Below are 17,857 nucleotides of genomic sequence, written 5' to 3' on the forward strand. Positions count from 1 at the left end.
GGGAAACCCTCCTCTTCTTGAGGACCAATGTCCTCCATTATACTATCCTAGGGGAGGTGGTGTTACAGAGGGGTGCTGTTTCAGCTGGGAGTTGAACTCACATGTCACGCAGAGCAAGGAAGAGGCTGCCTCTATGCCCCTGGTTATCTATTGACATTTAGCCTCTGGTTCCTTTAGTGAGAAATTGCTGCTGGGCACCTTGCTGCCAGAATGAAGACTACATTTCCCAGCCTTCCTTGCGGCTAGGTGTGACCATGTGACCACATTCCAGCCAATTGGAGGTGATGTGGGCAAATTTCTAGCTGTGCCTTTGAAGGGGAGGGTCATATGCCCCTTTGCTGCCTCCTTCCCTAGTCTTGCTGCCTGAGATATGGACCTGGTAGCAAAGAGATTGAGGAATCCCGGGTCTCACTACAAGGGAGTCCCCCTATTTTTTTATTTTTTATTTTTTTATTTTTTATTTAAAAAAAATTTTTTTTTTCAACGTTTATTTATTTTTGGGACAGAGAGAGACAGAGCATGAACGGGGGAGGGGCAGAGAGAGAGGGAGACACAGAATCGGAAACAGGCTCCAGGCTCTGAGCCATCAGCCCAGAGCCCGACGCGGGGCTCGAACTCACGGACCGCGAGATCGTGACCTGGCTGAAGTCGGACGCTTAACCGACTGCGCCACCCAGGCGCCCCAAGGGAGTCCCCCTATTGCCTGGCCTGCTCGTGCTCAGTTATCACTAGCGAAACCGATTCTCTTCTGGCTTAAGCCACTGTTATTTAAGAGTTTTGTTACAGTTTCTGAGCCTGCATTTAACTATTGCAGCCACCCAAGCAGCCATAGTAGGGAAGGAAAGAAGGCAAGGAAAGAAAGGAAAAGAAAAGAAAAGAAAAGAAAAGAAAAGAAAAGAAAAGAAAAGAAAAGAAAAGAAAAGAAAAGAAGGGAAGGAAGGAAGGAAGGAAGGAAGGAAGGAAGGAAGGGGAAAAAGGCAGGAAATGAGGAGAGAAGGGTGTAAATGGAGAGGCCTGAGCAGTCTGGCTCTGTGAGCTTAGAGATGCTTAGGAAAATCTTCTGGAAAGGACTCTGAGTTGGATCTTGAAGGATGAGAAAACGAGGAGAGGGGGTGGAAGGGGGCGGGCACTACCGCAGGAACAAGGGCCTTGAGAAGAGAGCCCGGCAAAGCCTTGAAGGACAAGGAGGGCTTGAGCTGGCTGTCAAGAGAGAGGACAGCACATCAGAAGGGAGCCCAGTCAGTGCCAAGTGGGGTACTTCGCCAGGTGAATGGAAGCCAGGTGTAGGGATCCTGGAGTTCGGCATGAAGCCTGGGGAGCATCTGGAGGCTGGGGTTGGAGGCGGCGAAGTGGTTGGGGAGCCTTGACCTCTCTTCGACTCAGAGGACCTACTTTGAGGTCGACCCCCCCCCCCCCACGCCCCACGCCCCGTGCTGCATGCCCCGTACAGATTACAGTTCTTCTGAGTCTGGGGTCTTGGTGTCTTCTTGCCTTCTCCGGCAAGCAGCCCAGGCCAGCAGGAGCACAGCCAAGGTCATGGCCTTCAGCCCCAGGACCACAAGTGTGAGCACAGACAGGAGGCCTGGAGGACACAGAGGAGAGCTCAGGAAGGACCCTGGGTGATGCCCCCAACAGTCCAGACCTCAGTGTCCCCACAGGGAGGCCTGGCCCAGCTGCTGTAAACCTCTGGGGCCACATTCTTTCTATACGAAGACCTCCCTTCCCTCTGTCCGGGGCCCAAAGAGGCTTTGCCCAATATCCTACCCCTGTGTTTAGTCATCCTCAAAGCATCCCTGACCTCCGATCATAATAGAAAACTGTTCATTTACTGGCTGCTCAGCTCCTCTGCCCCAGACCTTGGGCTAAGCACTTCCTAATTGCCTAATTTAATCCTTAAACATATGCTGCAAGGCAGGATAATAATGCCATTGGTACCGATGAAAAGGCAGAGCCAGAGTCGGGAAATGATTTGCTCAGGGGCACATATGTTAGAGAAGTGACGGGACCAGGTGGTCTGGCTCCTGCGAATGGCAGGAACAGGGCTCAGTGACAGGGAGCATCTGGTGCCGCTACCCCAAGTCTCACCCTCAACCCCACCCTGTTGCCAAATGCCCCTGAGTGTTAACAGGTGGTATGATATGCACAGTTCTGGGCGCTTGGCACGTGTGATCTCATGGGGTCTACACACCAGCCTCATGGGGTACGCTCTCCAACTCTTATCCCCTCTCCGCCTCTAGTCCCCAGGGGAGGATAACAGAAATTCGGGGAGTGAGGCAAGCTTCCTGCAGTCACACAGGTAGAAAGGGACTCAACCCAGGAGGCTACAAAGCCACGATCTTCAGCACTGTTATGTACAGTTTCACAGTGTCTCCTTGCACTGAATCATGGGGAGCTCACTACCTGCCAAGCAAGGCTGCCCACTGAACAGTCAGCTCTTCTTTCTTTGGTCGAGCTTTTCTTTTTTTTTTTTTAATTTTTTTTAACATTTATTTATCATTGAGAGACAGAGCACGAGCAGGGGAGGGGCAGAGAGAGGAGGAGACACCGAATCCGAAGCAGGCTCCAGGCCCTGAGCTGTCAGCACAGCGCCCGACGGGGGGGCTCAAACTCACAAACCGTGAGATCATGACCTGAGCCGAAGTCAGACGCTCAACCGACTGAGCCAACCCAGGCGCCCCTCTTTGGTTGAGCTTTAACGTGGTTCTCTGAGTTCCTGGTTCTGATGTTGAGATGAAGTCCTGGGGACTTTCTGGGTGGCGCATAGCCCTAGAAGGCAAGGACTGCTCCCTTCCCATGGCCAAGCCTTGCCTGTGGGGACTGGTTACCTTCCCAAGACTAGGTACACTCACCTGAGGGATATGTCCTGCCTATATGTTCATTGATGAGTTCTTTCTCTTGGGGAGAGGTGATGGGCTTTGCTGTAAGAAAGAGAGACAGTCTCACATTCCCCTTTTCTTTCTGTCTTGCCCCTTCCTGAGCCCCTGTGCTAGGACTTAGGGTCATCGAGAGGAGTGTGCCTGGAATGGGGGCTAGAAGTCAAACCCTGTGACTATGAGGGACTAGTTAGACCTGTCTGAACATCCCTGGGGTGGGGACAATGTCTGATTCACTGCAGTATCTACAGCACCCAGTAGAGTGCAGAGCAGTAAACAGGCACTCAACAGATACTGTTAAACCATTAATGGTCTATCCAAAGTTTTGAGGAGCCCAGAATGGGGAGAAATGAACTCTGCCCGGGAGAAGCAGAAGGTTTCACAGAGGAGGGGCTATTTCTGCTGGGCCTTGAAGGATGAGTAGGAGTTCGCCAGAGAGAAGGAGAAAGCATTCCAGGCAGAGGGAACGGCTTATGTAACAGCTGGAGGCTGAGAAGAGCCGGCCTATTTGGGAATTTCCTTGTGGACTCCCTGCCCCTCTCCCCCAGTGCCTTCTAGACCACCTGTCTCACCTTTTACTCGCAGCCTGGTGCCCTGTCCGGACAGGTATTGTCTGTTGGGTTTCCTGTAAAACTTTACACAGTAGTAGGTGCCTGTGTACTCAGGGGACACGCCTTGCAGGAGGATGCTGAAATCGCTGTTGGAGGCCCGGACGGCTGTCACGTTGCGGTGGGAGAGGCCTTCAAAGTTGTAAATGGCATCGCGGCTCAGACCAGCCCCCCGAAACCACCTGATGGGTCCCGGGGGACCATGTCCAAGCACTGTGCAGTTCAGGAACACAGTGTCTCCGGTGGTTGCCAACACCACCTCCTGGGGCTGCAGGATCCAGAGGTTTGGCTCTGGGGCTCCGGCTCCTGAAGCCAAAGAGAGGGTCCTTGTTGCATTTTGTGTCTTCCTCCATTGTCCACTCATTTCCTCCCTCATATCTTCCCTCCCTCCCCGCTGCCCTGATTTCCCTACTCAGCTACTCCCTCTGGATCCCCACGTTACGCTCAAGTCGGTTCACTCAGTAAGAAAGTTCTCAGGACCTGCTATGTGCTGAGGTTACAACTGGGGGAAATGGAGCTCAGCAAGACATACAAATGTCCGGCTGGGAAGAAGTTTTCAGTCTGGTGGTGGAGATGGTGCAGAAAATCCCCTTGAGGTTGGAAAGCCAGAGGACTGTAGGGCCAAAAGGGCACCTGTCACGGGGTGGGAGGAATCGGAGAAACCTTCCCGAAATGCTTGCATCAAGTTAAAATGAACCCTTCCCCCCACCTCCAACTGCCACACACAGATATTCTGTCTGTTAACAGTTTGCAGGGTGGGGCGTCTGGGTGGCTCAGTAGGTTAAGCGTCCGACTTCAGCCCAGGTCATGGTCCCGCGGTTTGTGAGTTCAGGCCCCACGTCGGGGGCTGCACTGACAGCTCAGAGCCTGGAGCCTGCTTAGGATTCTGTCTCTCTCTCTCTCTCTCTCTCTGCCCCATCCCTGCTCGTTTTCTCTTTCTCTCTCTCGAAAATAAATAAGACATTAAAAAAAAAAAAGAACACGCTCCTATTGAATGACAGACCCAGGATGTGAGTGCCCAGGTCACCACTGCTGGGCTTACAGACAGCATGACTGATTACGTGGGGAGCGTGGTAGATTAAATTATCAGCCCTAGTTCTGGACTCCCCTAGGGTGGTGCATCCCTACTCTTGCCTCGTGGTGGGTGGGTACGCATCCTGGTCTCTTGACTTTGCGTGGAGCCGCATGACTTGCTTTAGCCAATGGGCTGTTAGCAGATGGTACGTGATTAGAAACTTGAAAGGCGCTTGGGGGCACTGGGGCTTGTCCTCTTTGCTTCTGCCATCTCCACGACCCAGGTGTACTCTTCGCAGCTGCAAGAAGACGCGGCCCTGGAACAAGACACGTGGAGCAGAACCACGCCAGATGCCTGTGCACGTGTGGGTGAGACACCCTCGCGTTGTGCGCCAACTGGGATTTTGTGTCGACGGTATAGGTGTGGATGGATGAAGGCAGCTGACGCAGGGAGACCGGTCCGAGCTGAGCGCCTAAGACCCACCGAGCCTGATACTCACCCTTCACAAACACTGAGGTGCCCTCCTGCAGCTTCTTTTCTGGGTTCTCACTCAAGTCATCAAGCCCCACACAGTGGTAGGTTCCAGCATGCTTGCTGGTGACATTGTGGATATAGATGGAAAAGTCACAATGAAGGGGCTCCAGGGTCCGCTGGGTCACCGGCGTCACCCCCGGGAAGAAACCGTGTTTGAAGTTATAAATCTCCTGCTGGTCCCGATCGCTCACCTTGACCCATTTAATCCTGTCGTCAGTGCAGGAACCTTCCACGGTACACCGCAGCAGCAGCGTGTTTCCTTCCGCCACCAGCAGGGGGCCCTCGGGCTGCAACACCTGCCGCTCACTCCCATCGCTCTGCCCAGAGGCTCCTGCAACAGAGAAGACTGGCTTTGTGCTGAGCCGGAAGGACCTGGAGCCCTCAGAGGTGAGCTTACTACAACCTAGTCATTAGCTGGCCAGCAACAATTGCTCAGGACGCCGGACGGATGTTGTTGGGGAGGGAAGCGTGAGAGCTGAGGCGGTTGTCTGGAGAGGCAGAGCAGAACTTACAAATAATGGAGAACTTGCAAATAATAGGTGACAGCATTCTTCCCATCTTCACAGAAGTGCTGAGAGCCCAGATGACCAGGTAAGTTTCCCCGGATCACAGTTTATGGGCTGACTGGTGTCTTCCCGGCTAAATTCATGTGTCAGAGTCCTAACCCCCAGTACCTCTGAATGTGGCTGCATCCTGAGACAAGGTCTCTAAAGAGGCAATTAAGTTACCATGAGGGGCGCCTGGGTGGCCCAGGCTCAGTTGGTTGGGCATCAGACTTCTGCTCAGGTCACGACCTCGCAGCTTGTGAGTTCGAGGCCCGCGTCGGGCTCTGTGCTGACAGCTCAGAGCCTGGAGCCTGCTTCGGATTCTGTGTCTCCTTCTCTCACTACCCCTCTCCCACTCTCTCTCTCTCTCTCTTTCAAAAATAAATATTAAAAAAAATTTTTTTAAATTTTTTACAAAGTTAACATGCCGTCATGAGGGTGGATCCTAATTCAATACGACTGGCATCCTTAGAAGAAGAAATTAAAGGCACGGAGAGAAGACAGCCAAGGAGAGAGGTCTCAGGAGACATCATCAACCTTGCTGACACCTTCGCCTAGGCTTCTAGCCTCCAGAGGTGTGAGATAATGCATTTCTGTTGTTTAAACTACCAGTCTGTGGCACTTTGTCATGGCCCCCGAAACTAATATGTCATCCAATACGAATGTGACAACCTGTTTCTGGAGCCCCCGCTCTCAGCCCTCAAATGTATCGCACAAAGTAAACATCATCTGGCATCCTGTGAATTCTTTTTTTTTTTTTAATGTCTTATATTTTAGAGAGAGAGAGAGAGGTGGGGGGAGAAAGCAGGGGAGGGGCAGAGAAATGGAGACAGAATCCGAAGCAGGCTCCAGGTTCCCAGCTGTCAGCACAGAGCCCGATGTGGGCCTCAAACTCACGAGCAGTGAGATCATGACCTGAGCTGAAGTCAGACGCTTAATGGACTGAGCCACCCAGGCACCCCCTGAATTCTTTTTGACTTATAGTTATTTTTTAAAGTAATCTCTATACCCAATGTGGGGCTCAAACTTACAACCCTGAGATCAAGAGTCACATGCTTTACGGACTGAGCCAGCCAGGTGCCCCCCTGCGAATTCTTTTTTTAAAAAACTACTTTATTGAGATATTATTTACACACAGTAAATACGAGAAATTTTATGTCCTATATGCAGTTCTGTCGCTTTGAAAACATTTTTAAACTTCAAGTGGAGTTGATATATAATACTATATTAGTTTCAGGTGTCTCTTGTGAATTCTTTACCAGGCTGCAATGCTTGTTGGTGCTTTGGGAAGTGGATCTATTTCGGGGCTCTAGCTGCTGAGTTTGGCCTTGGAGTGGGCACGGAGAGAGGGGGTCAAGACCTCCCATGCAAGTTCTTTTGCACCTGGGTTATGAACAGGTGCTCCCCTCAAGAACTCCCTGAGGTAGGTGTTATTATCATCTCCATTTTTGAGAAATCTGATGGTCAGAGAGGGGAAGAAATAGTCAGTGTCATGGCCAGGATTTGGACTCAGATCAGGTGACTTAAGGTTCTGCTCCACACGGGTCATCAGTTTTGTGTCCCAAATTTCCCTGGGTGTGTGTGACCGTCAGTCCTGGTGAATGACTCAGTCTTGCTCCAAGATGTAAGTTTGCAGGATAGCATGGTGTTTCTCAGTTGTCAGTGAGGCGAGGGAGTAGGGAGGTGAGGCAGATGTTTCCTTCTAAGAGGATCTGGGGAGGGGTTGTGGAATTCTAAATTCCTTTCCTGTGTGTCCTCAGCTAGGCATGTGCTAATAATAGCCTCTAGGGGCGCCTGGGTGGCTCAGTCGGTTAAGCATCCGACTTCGGCTCAGGTCACGATCTCGTGGTCCGTGAGTTCGAGCCCCGCGTCGGGCTCTGTGCTGACAGCTCGGAGCCTGGAGCCTGTTTCGGATTCTGTGTCTCCCTCTCTCTCTGACCCTCCCCCGTTCACAATCTGTCTCTCTCTGTCTCAGAAATAAAAATAAACATTAAAAAAAATTAAAAAAAAAATAGCCTCTATAAGAACTCCCTCACAGTTGTGACCAAGGGATACCTCATGTTCAATCCTAGGGATTGCTTTTGCCCTCGGTGTCCTTAGCTCCAAAATGTTGAGCAACACCCACCCTCAAACACCATGAGGGGAGACAGTCAGATCTGTTCTCTCTAATCCTTTCTGGTGGTTTGTTCCCTGGCCTCTCAGGTGGTTTCCTCTCGCGCAGGCACTGAACGGTGCCCATCCGCTCAGCACAGGGCTGAAATATTGCCTTTCCCCACCCGCCAAACCGGAAAACCTCATGTTTGACAGAGCAATGGGTAGAACAGACAGAAGAGAGGACGGTACTCAGAGAGAAGTGTTGTGGTCCCACCTAGCGATTCCGAAAAGCCAGGCCTGGAAATGATAAAAACAAGTAACAAACAAGTAACACATGTCTGAGTGAAGTTCTGACAGCAACACAACAAAGGCTGGGAGGAGGGAAACCCTAGTATACTTTGTAAGTCTCTTATACGGTATGGGAAATGGTATGCTGTCACTGAAAGGTAGATGGTGTGAATTGCACACTTAAGGGGGAAAGTCCAGTGGACTCTTCAGTATTCACAGGAAACTATAGAACTTGTAAACTGATGCCCATTTCTTTCTCAAAATAAAAATATACTCCCAGTGGGATCCTAGGAACACAGGGAAATTCTATTATTCTTATGAACCAATTAGGATCAAATAGAAGAGAGAAAGTATTGGGGTGGGAGAGCCCATGGCCCCCCCTTTTTTTCATCTTGGAAAATTTGAAACTTCTAAACCTTAAAGCAACCACTAAATGACAAAATAAAGAGTAATAGCTAATAAGCCAAGAAAGGAGATAAGATAGCGTTATAAAAATATTCAACAACTGAAACAAGACAGAAAAAGAGAAAAAAGAGAACAAAGAACCAACAGGACAAATAGGAAGGTGATAAGACCTACACCTAATCCTATAAAAAGTCACCTTGAAGGTAAAAGGTCTAAATACCCTACGCAAAAATTAGAGATTGTCGGCTTGGATAAAAAGTAAGATCTTGTAGGCTATCTTGCCTACAAGAAATGCACTTTAAATATTAAAGCTGCACATATGTTAAAAGGAAAATGATAGAAAAAGGTAGAGCATATAACACTAATCAAACGGAAGCTGGAGTGGCTATGTTAATATCAGATAACGTAGATTTCAGAGCAAAGAATATGTCCAGGAATAAAGAATGCCACTTCATAAAGGTAAAGGAGCAAATTAATCAAGAAGATAGGGGCACTTAGGTGGATCAGTTGGTTAAGCATCCAATCTCGGCTCAAGTCATGGTTCAGTTTGATTCATGGGATTGGGCCCTGGACTGGGCTCTGCACTGACAGTAGGGGTGGAGGGGGGCTGCCTGCTTGGGGTCCTCTGTCTCCCTCTCTCTCTGTCCCTCCCCTGCTCGTGTGTGCTCGCTCGCTCTCTCTCTCAAAATGAATAAGCTTCAAAAAAATCAAGAAGACATACAAATCCCAAATATTATGTGCACCAGATAACAGAACTTAAAAGTGTATGAAGCAAAACCCAATAGATTGGCAAGGAGAAACAGACAAATCCACAGTTATGCTCTGAGATTTCAATATCCTCCTTTTCATGATTAATAGAACACGTAGGCAGAAAATCAAAAAGAATACAGCACTAACAACTAACAGCCTAACTGATATTTATAGAACACTCTGCCCCCCAAATAGGAGGATATAGTTCTTTTCCAGTGCACAGAGAACTGTTACCAAGAGAGAGCATATTCTGAGTCATAAAATAGTCTCAACAAGTTTAAAAGAATTCAAGCATCTTCTTTGACACAATGGAATTAAATTAGAATCAATAACAGACAGAGGCCTAGGAAACTCCCAGATATTCACAAGCCGAATAACACACTTTCCGATAACACACGAGTTAAAGACAAACAGAAGGAAATTAGAAAGCAATTTGATCTGAATGAAAATAAAAACACAATATTAGAATTTGTAGGATTCTGCTAAAGCAGAGGGGAATATTTATTGAATTAGATGACTAGATTAGGAAAGAAGGAAGGACTTAAATGAATGACCTTAGTTTCTACCTTAAGAAACAAGGGAAAAAAAGAGCAAATTAAGCCCAAAGGAAGTAGAAGAGAGGAAACCACAAAGACCTGAGTGAAATCAATAAAGTAAAAAACAAAAAACAGTAGAGGAAAAGTCAGTATGAGTGAAATCTTTGAGAAGATCGTTATAATTGATAAACCTGTAGCCATACTGAAGAGTAAGAGAGAAAGAGAGAGAGAGACTCAAATTACTAAAATCAAAAACTAGGGAGGTGACAGAAGTACAGAGTTTACAGATATTAAAGGACAATAAGGGGATGCTATGGAAAGGTCATGGCTGCATGTATTTGACAAAGGGACAAATTCCTTGAAAACCACCGACTACCAAGACTACCTCAAGAAGAAATAAATTACCTAAATAGCCCTACTATCTATTGCAAACGTTTAATTTGTATTAAAGACTTTCCCACAAAGAAAACTCCAAGCCCAGATGGTTTTGTTAGTGAATTGTGCCACACATGTAGATACAACACCCAAATCATGATCCATAAGAGAACAAATTAATAAATTAGACTTTATGAAAACTAAGAACTCTTGCTGTTCAAAAGGCACTTGCGAAAGAATGAAACAGCCACAGAGTAGGAGGAAATCTTTGTGAAGTATCTATCTGATAAAAAGTTTGCAACCAGAATATATAAAGAGCTCTCAAAACTCTATAATAAGAAAACCAATCGAAAAATGGGAGTTGAACAGACACTTTACCAAACAGGATACAGGATGCACGTGAAAAATATTTAGCACCATTACATATTAGGGACGTGAACATTAAAACCACAATGAGATGTTCCTACGCACCTGTGAGAATGACTAAAATGAGACAGGTTGATCATACCAAGTGTTGGCAAAGATGTAGAGGACAATGTCATCTTCATACACTGCTGATGAAAATGCAAAATGGTACAACCTCCTTGGAAAACAGTATGGCAGTGTCTTAAAAGTTAAACACACACCTATCATATGATACGGTCATATTGTTCTCAAGTATTTTCCCAAGAGCAATGAAAGCGTAAGTCCACACAAAGACTTGTACACGAACGTCTATGGATGCTCTATCTGTGACAGCCGCAAATTGCAAAGCAGAAAATGTCTGCCAACAAGTGAATGGAGAAACAAACTGTACTTTATCCACACAGGGGACAGAAATAAAAAGACATATGTGAGCTATTGATATGTGCAACCACATGAATGAAGCTCAAAATAATTATGCTGAGGAAAAGAAGCCGGAAAAAAAGGGGTACTTACTGCATGATCTTGTATAAAGTTTCAGAAAATGCAAACGAATCTATAGCGATGGAAAGCGGATAAGGGGTTGCCACGGGAGGAGGAGGAATGGAAAGGATGAATCACAAGGAAACTTTTCAAAGTGTTGGATATGTTCATTATATTGATTTTGGTGATGAATTCACAAGAGTGAAGCATATCCAATGCCCCCCAAACTTACCAAAGTGTACATGTTAGATATGTACAATTTGTTGTACGTCCATCAAACCTCAATGAATGAAAGCCCTGTGCCCCTCACCCCTTCCCGCTCTCTGGAAAATGTCCTGGGTACCTTGTCCGCGGAGCTGGGCACCCCTTGGCCACAGCTCTGGGATCCCTTCCCGCCTGTCTTCCACCAGCAGGCCCTATCCTTCACGATCCCTGATGGTGGGTTCTCCTTTGGAGGCCTGGTACAAAACCCCCATTTTTCAAAACCTATTTGATCCTGAGTAGTTTGGACATATGACCTCCTAGCCTAGTGCCTAACACGTAGTGGGCACTCAGAATTATTTGTGGAGTGAGCACCTAGGAGCTACAGTTCACTTTTTACAATCAGGGGAACCAGCTCAGAGAAGGGAAGTGGTGCCCCAAATCACAGCTGGGGAGCAAAGGAGCAGCCGAGTCTGGTCTCAGATCTGGTTCCCACCAGGGCCTCTCCAGGAGTGACCATCTTGGAGGACCCAAGCAGGGGCTGGGTCCTAGCAGGGGCTGGGGCAGGGGTCCAGATGGACAGGAGGTGAAAGCCGAGTCTCTTGCCTGCTGGGTCAGAGGGTTCTGGGCTCAGAGGCTAAGCTGGACCCAGGAGCCCCAAGACTCAGGAGTTAAATCGGCCTGATCCTGACTTACAGTAGACATGGGTAAGAAAATCTTTATGTAAATCTTTACACCGTTACAGGTACCAACAGGTGTTGTCTTGTCGAGTCTTCCAAACAAAAGTCATGAGGTGGGTCCCCACGATTAGCCCCATTTTACCGAGGGGGAAACGGAAGCTCAGAGAGAAGTCAGTGGTGAGGTTTGAGTCCAGTTTTCTCAGGCTGAGCCGGCGCTGGCTCGTGGGTGGTTGATTTGTATGGTCACACAGGGCCCTGTGCTTAGAAGGGCCCCATGCTTGCGATAATGCTCTGCTGTTGCTGTCTTAAAGTTCTTATCACTTTCTGAAACCGCATTTACGTTTTGCACGACATAGGCCCCACAGATTATGCCCCTGATCCTGGGCTGTGAGCCTCACCATTTTTGTATTTAATACGCACAGCACCCCGTTAGCAGCCCCGTTCGCTGAAGAGGAGAGTGAAGTGGCCTGTGACACGAGCACGCGGGTATCTGAGCAGAGCCCCGCTTGCAAGATCCCAGAGCCTGGGGGCTTAACTTCACTGCGCTGCCTCCCGAAAAAGTTCTGCTTCTTGGGACACTGGGATCGAGAAAGTTCTCGGCTACCCGCTCCCATTCCCTCTTGGTGGGCTTGAGCCCCTCCAGGCCTGCCAGAGCACCTGGGGCTCCTCTCTGGGACCAGCCAGGGGTGGGTCCTATCATGTCCGGGGTCCCACTCACCCAAGAGGACAAGGGACAGCATCAGCAGCCAGGAGCAAGGAGGCGAGTAGGCCGGCTGGGTCGGGGTGGTCATCGCGAGGGGCGCATGTGCCTCCTGTGGCTCCCAAGACTGGCTGTCGTTCTGCAATCCGGTGGGTGTCTGAGCCTGAAACGGGGCGTTCCTTGGGGCCAAGGCTACTTGGGGAAGTGTTTTCGTATGGCAAGACGAGGCTGCTGGCGCAAGAGGAAGGAGCTGTTTGGAGGGGTTTCCGGATTCCGTGTCTGGGCAGCGAGTGTTCCTGTAATCACTCTGTCAAAACCTTCATGACCCCTTTTGCCACAGGCCCTGTCCTGGGCACCCTGGCAGGAAGATGAGCATGCCTAGTGTGTCCCGAGTCAGCCAGACGTGGGGTCAAGTCCTGGGTCTGCCTCTTCCTGGCTGCGTGATCTTTCACGCACACCTGCCACCTCGGAGCCTTTGTTTCTTCATCTGCAAAATGGGGACGGTAGCAGTCCCCTCCTCAGAAAAGTATTGCAGGGATTACAAGATACGTGGGCGAAGGCTCAGCACGATGTAAATGCTGAACGTACCAACCATCATTGTTCACGATGTGCAGGAAACAGAGGAGGTGGCGTTTGCTTAGGAAGAAGGATTTGTTATAAAGCAAGCCCCGTGGAGGCCTCCTTTTGGCAGTGAGGGGAGGGCACAGATCCCGTTCCTAAACGCATAACTGGGGGCAACTCTTGAAACCTCCATTTCCTGGGGTCCAACGGTAACACACCTGGGTCATATAAAAATTTGCTTTTGTGGCATCTTAATTTTCTGTAACTTCTTCAGGAGTCCCTATCATATGATCTGTAAAACAGTAATAGGAATAGGGTCGCGGGGCACCTGGGTGGCCGGCTTGGTTGAGCGTCTGACTCTTGATTTCCGCTCAGGTCATGGTCTCGCCGTTCGCGAGTTTGAGCCCCGCATTGGGCTCCACACTGAAAGTGCGGGGCCTGCTTAAGACTCTCCTTCTCCCCCCCTCCCCCGCTCTGTCCCTCCCCTGCTCACACTCTCTCTCTTTGTCTCAAAATAAATAAATGAACTGAAAAAAAACTATGAGGTGAAGTGAATATTGTACATGTTGCCATCGTACTCTTTCAGGTTAACTCAGTTTTTTTTTTTTTTTTTTCCTAGAAAAAAAAATAGCTCAAGCTTTCTACCCTTCCCTCCCTCCTGGGTGGTCCTGGGTGCAGAGGAGGCTGAAGTTTCTTTCTGGGCAGGATGGCGGGCCTTGGGTCTGAGTCTTGTCTCGGGGCCTGGTATCTGCCATGGGGAGGTTGGTCTGGCCTAGTCCCTGAGCACTTTGCTCTGGGTCTGCTGAGGTGTGGCTGGTCCTGTCTTCTCAATCCCATTGCTTCTTCTACTTGTTCTCCTGTTGAGGAGACCCATATATTGGAGTCTCTTTGAACTGACCACAGGCCTAGAAAATTCCACCAGACCCTCAGCGCCTCCATATCATCCTCCCAGCAGAGCTTCTAAATCACCTGCTCATCTGCCTGGGCTCCTTTGCAGCTATTCCTTTTCTTCTCAAGGGTTTCTTAGAATTCATTTTATTTGTGTGACTAGGTAAGGTGTTGTAATAGTTAGCTGTTGCTGAATAACAAACCACCCCCCAAAATGCAGTGGCTTAAAACAATACCCATTTATTTGACTTGTGATTCTGTGGGTTGACAATTTTATCTGGGCTCAGCTCCATGGTTCTTCTCATCTCAGCTGATTTTGACTCAGCATTTGAGGTCAGCAGCAGGCTGGCTAGGAACTCTTTTCTGCTGGCGTTGGCGGACTGTCGCCTGGACCACCTCAGCTCTCCTCCATGTGGTCTCTCATTCTCCAGGAGGCTAGTCTGGCTTGTTCACACGAGAGGGGCGGCGTTGAGAGGCGGCAGGAGTGGCAAGGTGTAGTGTCGCTTCTTTGGTCCAGCTTTTGGCCGGAGCAAGTCATAGACCGGACCAGATTCAAGGGATGGAAAATAGACTCCACCTCTTGATAGGAGGAGCTGTAAAGTTATATTGCCGAGGGTGTGGATGTGGGGAGGGGGTGAAGAATTGTGGACCTACTGGTAATTTATCAACCACGGCATCCACAGGGTGCGGAATTCACAGGATTCGAAGTCTCCTCTGTAGGGCTCCCAGATACCACTTTCCTGAGGGTTGACCATAGTCACCACTTTTGGACACATTCAGTTCCGGCACTGTTGCCTATCTGCTTCTCGGAAGCCAGGTTGGACATGGCCCCTGTGGCCTCCTGGACACCGTGGGAGCCGGGCCATGGTCCTTTCTGCTCTAGGAATCTCTAAACATACCTGAGGCTTCTATATTCCCTTCCCACCCCAGCCCAGAGTTCTGACCCCAGGGACTGGCGGTGCCAGGCCCCTGGCACCTCAACTCCTGCCCTTTTCCCTCTTTCTCTTGTCACCCTCCACTGAAGTCATGAGGGGAGGCAGTCCCCCTGTTTTCTTCTGTAGGGACTTTCCTAACTTCGGCCCTCTTCTGAACTCGTGATCTTCTTTGTTCTAGCTGGATTCACTCCCGCCCCTTCCCTGAGACAACAAGTCTCAAGGTCCAGTTTTGATAAGGGACAGAGCTGCTTGGAAGGGATGAGACTATAGGGACAGAGAAAAATGCGCAAGCAAGTGCTTCAATAATATTAGTCCTGTCCAACTCGCCAACTGCAAGGTCATGACCTGAGCCAAAGTCGGATGCTCAACCGACTGGGCCACCCAGGCGCTCCAGCAATACTGGTGTTTTTGCAGTCAGTCTTCATCTCCATTCCTTTCTCTGTTCTCCTCCTTATCAGAGGACTGGAAGCCTGGGAACCGCATTTTCTAGAACTCCTTGTTTTGGATTGGGTTCTGCCGAGGAGAGGTGCGTGCATTAGAATTGGAAGGTGGAAGAGGGGAGGCATGGCTGGTTTCCTTCTCTAGAAATGGAGAAAGGCAGAGCAGGGGCAGGAGCAGATGTGAACGTGAAGTTTGCAGGGGTCCTCAGACTCTCTTCCATAAACCACCTGTAATCCACAAGCAGCTGTCATCACTGGTGGTAGTTCCTGTGTGTTTTGCAGATTCCTGATTCTCTAGGAGCTAGCAGCGAACTTGGGCGCTAAGGCAGTGAGGATTTCCAGTGTTCTCTAAGTAAGCACCAAATCCCACAATTACCCGGGGAAGACATCAGGGATGCATGGCTTTTTATGGCCTAACCTTGGAAGTCACCTCGCATCATTTTTGCCATTCTCTTCATTTAGGAGGAAGGATTTGATGTCTCCTTAATAATGAAGCCTCGGGGTGCCTGGGTGGCTCCGTCGGTTAAGCGGCCGACTTCGGCTCAGGTCATGATCTCTCGGTCCGTGAGTTCGAGCCCCGCGTCGGGCTCTAAGCTGACAGCTCAGAGCCTGGAGCCTGTTTCAGATTCTGTGTCTCCCTCTCTCTGACCCTCCCCTGTTCATGCTCTGTCTCTCCCTGTCTCAAAAATAAATAAAATGTTAAAAAAAAAAATATAATGAAGCCTCTGGGGTCCCTGAACCTGACTTTCTGCTATTTGCAACTTGTCCTGTTCTACAGCGTCGTTTGCCTTTCTTGTTTCCTTTTCCTGTTTCACGTCAGATCCCATGACATGCTTGTTGGTGTTGTTTGAAGGTTTTATTGACGTACGACATATGTTGTGCTGTAAGCAACTGCACAAATATTACACGCGGCTCACTGAATTTTTAGACTTTATGTCTATGTGCACCCGTGTAGTCACCACCATGAGACATACAAGGTTCCTTCTTGATCCTTGCCATTCAATCTCTGTGTAAAGCCCTGACAGTTTTGTAGGGGGAGCAAACTGTCTCCTGTCTCTTCTCACGGTGGCACTAATTCCATTCTTGAGGACTCCCTCACTCAGCACCTAGTCACCCCCCAAAGACCCCACCTCCTACCACCATCACACTGGGGAGTAGACTTCAGCATAAGAATCTGGGGGGCGGGGTACACATTCTGTCCGCGGCAACTGGCAAGTGCAGTGGGAGTGTGAGCCACCCAAGCCGACAGCAGGTGTGTGTTTTCAGGAAGTCGGGGAAGGTCATCGGAAGGATGTGACCACCCATTGACCCCTGAGCTGGACCTGGGCACTGGGAAACTGCATACCTCCTCCTGTCCTTGGAATATGGGTTCCACTTGCCTTTCCCCGCTCCCAGAGGCTGCTCCAAGTGACGAGTTAGTGACGTGGTGTTGAGAACATCTGTATGACACCTGTGTCTAACGCAGCCAAGATCGCTATAGAAACTTTTAAGTGTTGGCAGTGGAATGCGGGGAATCTCTTTGTCCTGCTGCTGCCCAAGAGAAGCCTGGTATGTAAGTTCCTTTTGCTCATTAAACCGGCCAGGCTGGGGTGGCCTGCCAGTCTCTTCAGCCTCTCTGAGCCCTCGGTGCATTTGGGGGCCAGTTTCAGATTATACCCAGGGCGGTCCCCAGAGGGTTGTGAACTGACAATTGTTGCTTTTTTTTCTCTTTTGTAATGCAACTGCCCGACTTAGGCTTTGATTGCGCAGGCATCCGTTTCAAAGAGGCATCCACATCTCAAATAAACACAATGCCAGCCCCAGGGCTGGGTAAAGAGCCAGGCCACCTCCCCCCACGGACTCCTTTGTTTTAGAGACTTTGGTCAATTTCCGTAACTGACCCTCAGGTCCTCTTGCCTATTCATTTTCCCCCTTGAAATTCCTGTTTTAATGTTTGTTTTTGAGACAGAGACAGAGCATGAACGGGAGGGGCAGCGAGAGAGGGAGACACAGAATCTGAAACAGGCTCCAGGCTCTGAGCTGTCAGCACACAGCCCGACGCGGGGCTCGAACTCACGGACCGTGAGATCATGACCTGAGCCAAAGTCAGATGCTTAACCGACCAAGCCACCCAGGCGCCCTGAAATTCCCGTTTTAAATTCACCAAAAAAGAGTGAGCCCTCCAAGCCTAGCCCCCCACCCCCACCCCTGTCCCCAAGAAAAACAGAACTCCTGGCCCCTGTGCAGCACTCGCTTTCTTCCTGTGACCTTGCTGTGTGGCCCCAGGTGTCCTAAGTAATAAACCTTTGTATGTTTTCAAAGTGTCCCGATGGTTGTCGCTAAAGTGCATCTTGCAATCGTAAGAAGAGCCACAAGGGTGAGTCCTACCACAACATTTGGTTATTAATAGGCCGGGACGGGCACACAGCACTGTGGCCTCATAGGCAACCAACAATCTGATTTCTATGGCCGTAGATTGGTTTTGCTGGTTCTTGAATTCTGTATATATAATCATTCAGTGCCTGGCGATGTCTGGCTGCTTTGACTCCTCTCAAAGCTTAGTGT

General features: G+C 49.3%; 1 protein-coding gene across 1 annotated transcript; it reads right to left on the bottom strand.

Moving 5' to 3' along the window:
• Positions 1-689: 689 nt before the first annotated feature.
• On the bottom strand, positions 690-14,693 carry SIRPB2 (signal regulatory protein beta 2). The gene is made up of 7 exons (XM_040446809.1): positions 14,593-14,693; positions 14,175-14,382; positions 12,508-12,796; positions 4,996-5,361; positions 3,446-3,787; positions 2,850-2,918; positions 690-1,582 (listed from the first exon to the last, which is right to left on the bottom strand). The coding sequence occupies exons 1-7, from the start codon at positions 14,691-14,693 to the stop codon at positions 1,452-1,454; spliced, it is 1,506 nt and encodes a 501-aa protein (XP_040302743.1). The 3' UTR covers positions 690-1,451.
• Between the last annotated feature and the right edge of the window lie 3,164 nt (positions 14,694-17,857).

The sequence above is a fragment of the Herpailurus yagouaroundi genome, unplaced genomic scaffold (assembly GCF_014898765.1).
Source record: "Herpailurus yagouaroundi ecotype Mexico unplaced genomic scaffold, PumYag 196, whole genome shotgun sequence".
NCBI classification, from domain to species: Eukaryota; Metazoa; Chordata; class Mammalia; order Carnivora; family Felidae; genus Herpailurus; species Herpailurus yagouaroundi.